The sequence below is a fragment of the Pipistrellus hanaki genome, assembly GCF_964339955.1.
Source record: "Pipistrellus hanaki genome assembly, chromosome: 15".
Classification (NCBI taxonomy): Eukaryota; Metazoa; Chordata; class Mammalia; order Chiroptera; family Vespertilionidae; genus Pipistrellus; species Pipistrellus hanaki.
In genome coordinates, this window is record NC_140517.1 from 17,155,456 (window position 1) to 17,168,476 (window position 13,021).

The 13,021-nt window shown below is 36.7% G+C and overlaps 1 protein-coding gene across 2 annotated transcripts in view; it reads left to right on the plus strand.

Moving 5' to 3' along the window:
* The window catches only part of CNTNAP4 (contactin associated protein family member 4), a 235,965-nt gene that overhangs the window by 156,805 nt on the left and 66,139 nt on the right, over positions 1-13,021 (plus strand). For both annotated transcript variants that reach the window (XM_084860693.1, XM_084860692.1), the window contains exons 10-12: positions 945-1,116; positions 7,963-8,069; positions 10,455-10,574. In XM_084860693.1, the coding sequence (XP_084716819.1) occupies positions 945-1,116; positions 7,963-8,069; positions 10,455-10,574 (399 nt within the window). The remainder of the gene's footprint in view (positions 1-944; positions 1,117-7,962; positions 8,070-10,454; positions 10,575-13,021) is intronic.

Below are 13,021 nucleotides of genomic sequence, written 5' to 3' on the forward strand. Positions count from 1 at the left end.
TCCTCAGTCGAAATATTTAGTGATGCTGTACATTTCCAGGTAGGAAACTAGCTTGGATTGTACCGAATTAGGAAGTTGCTGATTCATTTCTTATTCTTTGAAATTGTAACAGTGGTTAACAACCATAACAACAAAGAAAGATTAATGAAAGATGCGTAAGTATAATATATGTGGTCATACTCCATAAAATTATTTATTTCACTTGGGTAGACAAACACTTAGAACATCATTAAATTCCAGACAATAATGGTCAGTATTATAGTTCTTTATTATTTAAATAATTAGGAACAGGTCTTAGGTAACTGTTAGGAAAAAATCAGTATAAAAGAACATTTTTTTTTGAGGCAAAGAATAAATAAAATCCAGTTGTGAAAAGTTTTTGACATTAAGCCGTTATGGTTTATTAAAATGCATGTATATTTGGCTCTTGTATGCACATTAAAATAAAGCATTTAATTATTTTTTGGTATTTTAAGTGAATATAACTTCTTTTCCAAATAGGTAGCTTTAAATGCAAAGGTATTTCACTATTATTGATGTATTTATCTTTCTTTCTACAGTGCACATTTTCATTCTTTCCACTCTTTTTGTGTTCCAGAAGGCTAAGTTCCTGTCTTAAAATTACAGACAATTTAATACTGCTGACTAACGTATTCTGGAGCTAATATATGCATAATTTTAAAATTTGAATCAAGTCGGTATTCTTGCACATAATTATTATAACAATAGTCATTTCCTATGAATCCTATGATAATAAAGAGAAGTGCATTGTATGAATTGAAATTTGTAATTGAGATCAAACTAATGATAACTGCAATGGGCTTTTCTCCCTCTTTTAATAAAATAATCAAATGCCTGTTTTATTTTTTAAAGAAGTGATCTATGACACTGAATTTTTACTCATAGTGGTATATCTCGGTTTTACTTTGTTTTGCGCTTATCAGGTTGTCCTGACAACAGCTTTGGATCCAAATGTAAAAATCCCCTCGGTGGATTTCAGGGATGCATGAGACGCATTTCCATCAGCAACAAAGTGGTGGATCTGATTTCGGTTCAGCAGGGGACCCTGGGCAACTTCAGTGACCTTCAGATAGACTCCTGTGGCATCACAGACAGGTAAGACCCTCTCACCCTTGTGCTTATCTGTCCAATTGTTTGGTGGCAGATTAAAATTTATATAAAAAACAGACATTTTGTTCTCTCCTCTTGTTCACCATCACCTTTTCCATGGGGAATAGATTATTATGTTCACATCAGAAATAAGAAAAAAAATAAACTTTTAGGTTTATACTTCATATTTGTGATGATAAAGCTTAGATAGAAAACATGTGACCATGTTGTTTGCAAGGACACATGCTACCAGCTCACAAAAGATAATGTTGATGCTGCTATAATTTTAGGTGGCTATAACTGAATGAAGACATAACATTAAACTCAATAGATTAAGACACCCTCATAATCATTCTGAGCATCTGGTACCAATAAATCGGAGACCTGTTTGGCCAGTTTTAACCTGCCGCTTGCTCCCTGGCAGCTGAGGAGTGTTTTCACAGGCAGAGAAACGGAAGTGGTTGCTATGCTCCTCATGCACCTCCAAAAACTCATTACTATCTTCTCTGCAGGGAATCTGAAAAGAAACCCGTCCCACAGAAAAGTCTGGAGCTGGAGTGTAGATCAAGGTGTAAGGCTAACCCAGTAGTTTCAACAGGACTCCAGTACAGGGCATGGTGGTGCAAGATTTGGGAATTAATTGCAGAGGATAAGCAGCTTTTGAATTATGACTTGGCTTATAATTTTAAAATATCTTCAGGCATGTTCAACCTTACCCAAATAATCTTTTCAGTCATGCTTTAATAGTAAGGCTGCTAACTGTAGTGACTGAGTTCAATGGAATGTCATGACCATTGACATTTAAAAGAATTAAACCATGTGAGAAACCTAGCCCTTATCCTGTAGTAGTGTGCAGTATAAATTTTGAAGAAATTCCGAATTTTAAAAATAACTTTTTATTTGTATGAAACATTTTATCAACACAAACAGTCATCTATTTCTATCTGACAGGCCATTTAGTCTATCAATGTCTATTGGTCCTGTTTTGAACACCAACACATATTGTTATGTCTATAAGAATAATTATACTCTTATTTAACAATGCATTAGAAGGGTACCATTTCTTTTCCATGAATACACATTTAGTTATTTAACCCAGTTTGTAGAAAAAAAAAGTCTTTCTATAATGCAAGGTGATATGTAAAGGGAGAATTTATACAAGGAACTTCAACTGGCTTGATTCGGGGATTAAATGAAAGTGAGCTTTTGCATAGTTACAACCACATCAGCTCTGAACCCTTAATCCCAATTTTGAGGAAGCATAGAGCAAGGCTCCCTGGATCTGTTCCCTGGAGGTGGGGCTCACACACAGTCAGGGAGACCCCACCTCTAATGGGTAACAGCCATCAGGGACCAGTGGTAGGTTTGATCACCACCCACGAATGATAGTCATGTCGACCAGCTCAGCCTGCAGACATTTCTTTGGGTACAAGCAGATCCATGCTTCTCCTGGGTGGTGGCTCCGGATCTGCCATTTATACCTGAACCCCAGTTGCCTGCTTTCTGGAGGTCAAACTCGGAATCAGAATATAATTATAAAATATATGATTTCAATATCATACCTTAAAGGGACTTCAGAAATAGCAAATTATGCAGCGGTCTTGACTATGCTTTTTTTTTTTTTTTTTTTTTTTTTTTTTTTTTAGAAATACATTAGGATCAGGGGAACCCTAGCAATGTTAGAAAAAATAGCAAACATAAAAGTAACTTTTACATTCGTATACCTTTTAAATTCCCAAATGTGTCATTCTCTTATACTCATTTTGTACCTGAAGAGGTATTAGAACCAGTCCTCCCACGGATACTAAAGGATGCTTATATTTATATGTCTGTATAACCATCCTTTAATTCCTCTGCAGGTACAAAATCTGTGGATACTTGAGTTCTTTGTGTACAATGGCATGGTGTTTGTATATAACCTACGCAGTCCTCCCCGATGCTTTAAATCATCTCTGCACTACTTATAACAGCTAATACTATGTAAATGCTATGTAAAATAGCTGGTATACTGTATAATTTAGGGAATGATGACAAGAAGGAAAGTCTATACATGTTCAATACAGATGCAATTATTGTAGGCCTAACTGACTACCTAGTACATGTCAGCAACAAGGTAACTCCCTCATACCCTCGAATATTTTCCATGCCTGTTGGTTGAATCCACAGATGCAGAACTGTTAGATACAGAGGGCTGATTATAGTCATTTATTTTGGTCTCACGTGCTATAACTATTGACATAGCTTCCAAAGCATTATTAAATAGAGTCTTTTACAAATAAATCTGTATACTAGCTCTACGCTAAGCACTTAACATGAATTACTATTTATTTATTATTTTAGAAGTTTTATTGAAATAGGAAAGGGAGAAATGGGAAAGGGATACGGGAGAAAGAAAAGTAATTTGGCAAAGTGTCAGAGATATTTTCCAGTATTTTTCAAACAGGCATCTAGATTCTAAGTCTTTAAATATCTCTGAGGAGCAGTTGAGATGAGAAATAAGAATAAATGTTTGGAAACAGTGAATGCAAGACATGATTATTTTTTTAAATTGCAAAATACAAGGTGTAATGAAGTCAATAAAATCATTCATATCCTCATTGCCAGCCATTCATTGTTAATACAAATATTTTGCATAATTACCTTCACATGCACACACAATAGAAAACAAAATGCAGGATATAAAAGCTATTTATATTTATATTCCAGTAATTGTTTATATTAATATGTATTCATTTATCATAAATGCATCTACAGTTACTTGAAGGAGTATTATATATATCTGTGAGTATTTTATTCAATTCAAAACTAAGTCTCAATTTTATAAATTTATATGTGTTTAACATAACTTCTCCCTGAATTAGTATATAAATTTGTATGTGTGTGAAGGTCTATGTATAAAGAAAGTATATGTGCATAAAGGGTATGGGAATGTGTATGGAAATGACCTTACAACAGTGTGTGAGTGTGTATGGATGGTGTGGACCTGTGTGAATGTGTGCTGGTGTGTGTGTATGTGTATAGGGTAATGTGTGAAGATTGTGTGGGTATTTGTGTAAGGATATAAGGAGCTTTTGGGTATGTCAGTAACTTTATGAATGTGTACGTATGTGTGAGATTGTGCAATGACTGTGTTCTAAAATTAATTTTAAATTAACTAATATGTATTTAAATCAATCCTCATAAAAACCCTTATAACCTGCCGAAGCCGGTTTGGCTCAGTGGTAGAGCGTCGGTCTGCGGACTGAAGGGTCCCAGGTTCGATTCCGGTCAAGGGCATGTACATTGGTTGCGGGCACATCCCCAGTAGGGGGTGTGCAGGAGGCAGCTGGTCGATGTTTCTCTCTCCTCGACGTTTCTAGCTATCTCTCTCCCTTCCTCCTCTCTGAGAAATATCAATAAAATATATTTTTTTAAAAAAACAAAAAACAAAAAAACCCTTATAACCTGTCCTTAATTGTATTTATTTCTTACAAATATGGGCAAAGATGCTCAGAGAGGTTGGCTAAGATGGCATGTCTGGGAGGCAGAGCCCAGCATCAACTCTGAGCCTCTGGTTCTGGGAAAGTCCCTCTGAATCGTCTACCTGCCAGGCCGTACACCCGCCTCGGTGCCCATTAACATGCATCGTGGTTAATGTGTAGTTGATGTATAATAAATGCAAAATTTAATGGTTTAATAAATTGCAGTGAAAAACAGGAACATTAAAATATATTTAACAATTTGGCAGGAATTAAAGCAATGTTGCTTTTTTTTTTTTACTGTAACTAAGTTGGATCAAATCTATGCATAATGGTGTACATGCAATAAATATTTGCTCATGCCCATATTATACAGTCTGTCACACACATACACACATGTGCTCATCACATACATATCCCAAAGCTCTCTACCCTGCACAACACAACCCTTATGTCCACATGCTCCTTATACAAACATTCACATAGCTCCTCACACATTAACCCATATACACACACACTCATATACAAGTACACTATCTCTTGCACACACAATCTTTACACACTCACTTATAAACTCATAAGATAATTCCCGCACTTACTGCACATACACACACACATACACACACACACACACACACACACACACACACACACACCACACGTCTTCACACATAAACACACCCACTCTTGTCCACAAACCCTCGCCTTGTCCTCTGTAGAAATGCAGTGGAGTGGCCCTAAGCTTAGGGATTCTGGGAGGGAATGATCGAGGGGTGAGGACAGAACTGCAGAGGGCGCTGCAGCCATGTCCCCATGACCATGTCCTCCTATCTTGGCAGAAACACAAGTGGGCTGAAGCAGCAGGTGACAGTTGTTAGGGAATACATACTAACTAAATTGCTTGGACCTAAAGCACTTCTTAAACAAAAGAATTAGGTCTATTTTGACATCATGTTTTTAAGAATAACTGCTGATTGAGGAAGGCCAACATTGAATTCAGGTTACAATTATTGTAGGACCCATAGGCACCTACCTATTCAATTTTCCTAAATGTGATCAAACTGTATAGATTTTTACTTCAATATCATCATTTCTAGCCATGTTTTACATTGTATCAGAGTGTTTTGAAATTTTTATTGGGATAGGGAATCAGGGTAAGCCAAAACTGTACGCATCACTTCAGTTTCAGAAGAAAATGGGTTGGTGGGTTGTTTTACTTTGAATTGGGATGATTGGTGAGGAGAAAAGTGGGCAACACAATTATTTAGGACTTTTACTGAGAAATAGTACTTCACTAAACAATGTGATTTGCTATAAATTACAAGTAGTAGTCAAACAGAACTACTATATTCGATGAATTGAAATAAAATCCACAATCCAGGGTTTCACTTTGTAGTTAAAAAATGTGAAAAGTAGCGTCTGACTAACATTCAAGGAAAATGGATCTGAATCTTTCAGTAGCAGATCAATTAGAAATAACACATGCGTAACAATAATTAAAGATTCATTCTTTAGAAATTTAGCTTGGCAACTGCCAACTTTTAGATATGATTTGATGTCTGTTAAGTAATAGATTGCTTTGTCCTCTTCTGATGACCAGCTAGGATTGTTATTGTTCTAATTTTCAAAAATGTCTCTGTTCTCGGTTGTTACTGACTTGAAATGCTTAAGATATTAAATACAGAGCAAAACATTCTTTGAATGATTCCCATGAATCTATAAAAATGATAAAATATATGTAAACTTAATTGGCAAGGAAAATACTCATTATTTTTGAATTTTTGGAAGGCAGGTTGTAAAATAACATGAATGTTATGATTATACACACATATACATACACATAAATAATGCATATATGTACACAAACACATAACATGTATGTTTACGGTGATAATTTTTATGCATTTAGATTGTAAATGATATTTCTTTTCTAGTGTTTCCTGAATTGATTTCTATACATTGGATATATACTTTTTATCAAGAATAATCAATATGTTATTTTCAGTTGAAGTTGAAAAAATCCTATAAGCAAAACCTGAAGTTCGCACCCTCAGTTTTAATAAAGGAGATGGCAGAAATGCTATCATAAATACATTCTTGGCAGGTTTTGTGACTAATTTATTTTTTAAACATGGGATGAATGAGAACATTTAAAGTCTTGGACACAATGCATCATTCAGTAATTTTTTTCACTGTATCCTAAGCCAAAAGATATACCTACTGCTTTCACTTAAAAAGCATTTTGGGTCCAAACAACTTCATAAGTGTTTCTGTTCTAACAATTTATTAATTCTTTGAAGAAGTCACTTATATACATATATATTTTAGTATTTTTCTTTTTAATTAAGTGTCTAATTGAAAACAGTGGGTTACTTGGTAATTGCACATGTTTACTGTTGGGTACTGTACAGCTTTTCAAAGCCTGGGATCAGATCAGACACTGCCACTTTCACTCCTTGTTCAATATTGATTTCATGTGATTCTTATTTTTTAGCAACTACTAAAGGTTCAGCTTCACAAAGAGAGGGTGTCATTAAAGGAATGTCATTAGTATCTAATTTTGAAAGTGAACTGCCTCGAGCAGTAAGTCACAGGGTATTTGATAGATGTTGAGCGAGACTGTCTTTCTTTCTTTTAAAAAAATGTTTATTGTGAGAGTATTACATGCCCCCCCCGCCCCCCACATTTTACCTCTCCCATTCCACCCCCACTCCCCACCCCAGGCCTTTACCACCCTTTTGTCTGTGTCCATGGGTTATGCATATATGCATACAAGATCTTTGGTTGATCTCTACCCACCCACACTTTCTCCCCCACCTTCCCTCTGTGGTTTGACAGTCTGTGCAATGCTTCTACGTATGCCTGTATTTCTCTTGAACATTTAAATATCCTGGGAGCCCCTAACACAGTGTTTGGAATCTGCCTATATATACCATATACCTTCCACATTCCCAAATGTAGACACAAGTGAGTAACGATGTCCCTCCCTCCTACTTCCTTCTCTCTCTCTCTTTTTTTTTTTCCTTTAAATAACCAATGTAGTACGTCAGCATGATTAAATGTTATTTTACATAAGCTGTTGATATTTCTGGCAACATATTGAATTGGTTATAATGTCACTTAGGTGGAAAGAAAGGGCTGGGATAGAGAAAGACATGTTGAAAAGTAAGTAGCCACAACTGCTCGATAATTGGTTGAAATCTGATGAATTCATTGATCTAAGGTTGAGTTCTGGGGTGAAAGTGCTTTCATGACAGACAGTGTAACCATGAGTCATGTTAAATTTGCTTTTCATGTTACGGTTCACATTCTCCTTTCACAGGACCATGGACCTGTGATCAGTGTTCTGCATCTCAGAGTGAAAAATAGTGACTGTGTCTGCGCCTTCTTTTAGGTGTTTGCCCAACTACTGTGAGCACGGTGGGGAGTGCTCCCAGTCCTGGAACACCTTTCATTGCAACTGTGCCAACACGGGTTACACGGGAGCCACCTGCCACAACTGTAAGCCGGACACATCTCTTCTTGCCTCTGTTCTGATTTCCTCCTTCCATCTCTCTTGTCATTGCTATGTGTATACATGCCCATGTATGTGCAACCTTGTATTGGAAAGCACACATCCGAGTTTTAGCATCGAGTTGATTTCTAGTTGTCTTAAATCATTTCATTCTGATTGCCACCTTAATAAGTGGGTACTGTTATTATCCCTAATTTACTCCTGAGGCGACCAGGAGAGATTATCACCTTACCTGAGGCATCTTAAAGAGGTGAGCCACAGCGGGGATGTGAACTCCTGCCTGGGATCACAACCAATGCTCTCTTCCTGTATCGTAAGCCATGCATTTGTTCTGATGGAACGTTTGTGTGTGTTGCAAGACTCATGCCATTTTGTCATCCAGTTTTTTTATACATATGATGAGAAGACCCAAGGACGTTATTCACAGTCACCAGCCTCACCTGTCTTGGTCTCTTCACTGGGCTCTATTTTGGACTCCTGCCAGAGTTGAGATCAGAAGCTGGGGGCTTCCAGCCTTGGGGGCTCTGCAAGGGAATGCTCAGAGGTCGTGTTCAGGGCTGCAGCTGGGTCGTTCCTAGGCATCACCTTACCTAGGCTTTCTGAGATCTAAGATCATGAAGAATGCTTGCTGTCCCTGAAGTCACATCTCACTGGAGCCAGAGGCCAAAATTCCCCACTCAACTCACCCAGCTAGTGAAGGGACAGTCTGTGTTAATTTTCATATCCTCCATCATCCCGTGGTAGTAACTAATCAACACAGAAAGCCAATTGAATGTATTTTGATGGACTCATTATTTGTCTTTACTTGTTATCAGTGACTGAATTTATCCTTTTTTTTGTAATATTTCAAAGAGAAAGAGATAAAAACATCAACAATGAGAGAGAATCATTGATCAGCTGCCTCCTGCACACCTCCTATTGGGGATCAAGCTTATAAACCAGGCATATGCCTTGAACAGGAATCGAACTGTGACCTCCTGCCTCATAGGTTGACACTCAACAACTGAGCCACACCAGCTGGGCATCAGTGACTGAATTTAAATTCAAACCCAAGCAGCTCTGAGAATAAAAGCCAGATGATAAATAAGATATTTTTATCTGTGGCCCCAAATTTGACTCAATTATTGAGTTATTGAGTTATTAGGTTCTTGAGCAAGTAGTCTAAATGAAGGCTTGTTTTTTTTGTGGTTTTTAGTGGGTTTTTTGTTTTGTTTTGTTTTGTTTTTTTGCTAATAACCATTCTGAGAAATAGGGCCAGGATGACAAGTTGTTTACTGGTTATTGTGAAGCCATCACTGTCTTTAGCATGAGTAGAAGGAGGGGAAGGGATAGTTTTTTAAAACTTCTTACTAGAAAATGTGACTGGAAAGCAATCCATGCTTCTATTTTCGTCTGTGTAATATATAATAGGAAAAAATAAAGCCATCAGACTGTGGAGGAATGGAGAAGTAATTTTGCATGATTATCTAAAATTTTGTAACACTGAGCAAATTAGTTACATCATTTCATATTGCCTAAAACTCATTAACATAATTTTCAAAAATTTAAAATAGATCAGGGAAGGACATTCAGGGGATGATTTATTTCTCATTTCACAGAATAAGAAGCTTGATGGAAATTATCAGTACATTTGGCCAAGTTTTCAGTGAAATTGTGCGATATGTACAGGTGATAATATCAAACCTTGTACATGGAAACTATATAATTGTATAAAGAAAAACATCCTATTATGGATCAAAATACATTGCATCCACTTGGGGACATATTTCATAGAAGTATTTCTTCTGCTTTGAATTTTAATTATCTTGATTTATCATTACAGAGTATTATAGAGAAAGTTTCTTTTTTAAATTATTGCTTAAATTATTGATGAGGAGCTTTACAAATTATATTTGTATTATAAAATAGGATTTTACCTATAGATAATTTTCTGTGAGAAAGGAGAATAGTTGCAACATTATTTAAAACTTTTCTATTGCTGTGGCTATCAGCAGATGATTTAAGGAGATTACACTATTGTAGTACTTCAGATATTAGGTTCTTATGGATGCTGAAAGATCCATTTAGATGGATGTCTAAAATTATACTTACAAGTGTCTTAACATTTAAGACAACTACTTTCCCTTTTGTGCTCTACCTAATGTAAAAATAAACTGAATTTTCATTTTGACTGAGTATCCTCATATTCCTTTAGTGATAAAAATTGCCATAAAATACAGCCTCATTCTCCTTTTTTTCTATCTAACCTGCTTTAATCCATACCAGTTCTTTTAAAAAAGAATGAATTTTGTTTTAAAGCACGTTTTACCTTTTCTTCGGGTCAGTAATATACTTACCATTCTATTCCATTTATGATCCATTTTTTTTTACAGCTATCTATGAGCAGTCATGTGAAGCATATAAGCACAGAGGAAATACTTCAGGGTTTTACTATATAGACTCAGATGGAAGTGGTCCCTTAGAACCATTTCTTCTCTATTGCAATATGACTGGTGAGTCAATCAGCTTTCATTTAATGGTAATATTTTCATGAATGCTTTAAACATAAAATTAAAATGAAGTAAGTAGAAAGTTGACCTAATTTGCAATTTGATTGAAATTGTATGTTGGTCAAGAGAACGAACATAAATATTTAAAAATAGTTTAATAATAATGATTTAAAATGTTGTCATTATTTTCTGTGGATGCGGTGTGTGTATAGAACATCTAGTAATAAATGTATTTCATTAAGTCCCAAAACAAAAAGGGTAGACTTTATTCTCTGAGAAAATTGAGGCATGTAAAAGCCTTGAAAAATATTTACTTTTTCTTGAAGTTTATTCTTGAATTCCTTACTTACGCATCCTATATATTATAATAAAAGGGTAATATGCAAATTGACCCAACTGCAGACTGGTTGCTATGACATGCACTGACCACTAGGGGGAAGACACTCAATGCAGGAGCTGACCCCTGGTGGTCAGTGCACTCCCACAAGAAGTCAGGCTCACAGCTGGAGAGTGCAGAGGCGGTGGTGGGAGTCTCTCCTGCCTCCACTGCAAACAGGTGGTAAGGAGCAAGGGGTCCCAGACTGTGACAGCCCCGGGCTGCGAGAGGGTTTCTGACTGATGGCCAGCAGGCGGACATACCCCGAGGGGTCCCAGACTGTGAGAGGGTGCAGGCTGGACTGAGGGGACACTCTCCCTCTTCTCCCTCCACTCCTCCCATGCCTGAATGAATCTCGTGTACCGGGCCTCTAATACTAAAATAAGAATGGTCATGGAAATATATTTCATTAAATTCAACATCTGTTCATGATAAAAAAGAAAATAAATTACCAATAGAAGGAAATTTCCTTAATTTCTTAAGACTACCCACAAAAATCCCTACAGCATATAACACAGTTTATGGTGAAATGCTGAAAGCTTTACCCTGTTACCAGTATTCACACAAGGATGCCAGATGTTATCACTGTTCTTCACTGAATTGGAGGTCCTAGTCAGTGCAATAAAGCAGGTAAAATGAATGAAAGAAATGCTAGAAAGGAAGAGCTAAGATGACCAGGTTATGTATTGAGACTAGTCTAGACAATCTACAGGTAAACTACTAAAATTTAGAATGATTATTGGATATCAGTAATATAAAAATTGATTTCTGCACACCAGCAATAAGCAATTAGAACATGAAATTTTAGATTTATTTTTAATAGCATACAAATCTTGAATACATGGTAATAAATCTAATAAAAGATGTGAAGGCTTCTACATAGATAAGTATGAAATGATCTTGAGATCAACTAAAATCCTAAATAGATGGAGAAATATATATATATAATTTTTATTGATTAGAAACTTAATGTGGTATAAATATCAATTTTTCCCAAGTAATCATTGATTCTGTGCAAACCTACATTAAAATTCCAGCAGGGTGTTTGTTTACTGGTTCTGTAAGTGTTTAGGTGAAAACGAGCAAGCAGTTTCTAAAATCTATCAACAGATTTGAAGGAAATAGAGGATTCAAATTAATTTTGAAGAATAAAGTTGAAGAGCTCAACTCTGCCAGATATGAAGACATTATACTGAGGTGCTAAGTAATGTAGAGTGTGATTGTCACATGGATTAGCAGGCCAAATGGAAGGGATCAAGATCCCCTTACAACCAGTGGTGCTGGGGAAATTGTGTCTAAAGTTTTAAAAAGAGTCTTGATTCATTTTTCATCGAACTCAGAGTTATGGAATCTAGATGAAGTGGGCTATCTATAATAATGAATGCTAATTAGACCAGATGACCTTCCAGATGAAGCAGAGATTGTGAGGAAAGCCTGGGCCCCAAGTGCCTGCCAGCTGCCGGAGGGCAGCCGGGTCCCTGGTGCCAGAGGGAAGCCAGTGCCAGCAGCCAGGGGGAAGGAAGGCCTGCTCTTGTACGAATTTTATGCACTGGGCCTCTTGTCCAGTAGAGTAGCCATTAGTAAACAAGTGCCTATTTAGATTCAAACTTAATTAAAATTAATGTAACAAAATGAATCAAAATAAATTTTACAACTTGAAATTAATTCATTAAACTAAGATCACAATAAATGTCAGTTCCCCTACCTCACTGGTCACGTTTTAACTGCTCAATAACCACCGACTTCGATATTTCAGAAAATTTACTTTGGATAATGCTGTGTCAGGAAGTTAGAGCTTTGTGGAGGAAGACAAACGGAAAAAGGCCATGTTAAATTGAAGGTTTTGGAAAGGTGTATTTCCTACTTAAAACCAGGTGGTGAATATCTGGGGGGAAGAGTCTTTCAGGTGGTGGAGAGAGCAACCTGTGAGTCCTGAGAGGGGTGATGGTACCAGGCAGGTTCAGAAACCAGCGAGTCCCCCATGGCTGGAGTATGGCGAGTGATCAAGTGTCAAGGAGGAGAGTAGAAGAACCAGGTTGGGCGGAGCAAGAGGAGAAGAATCATGGGGTCCAGA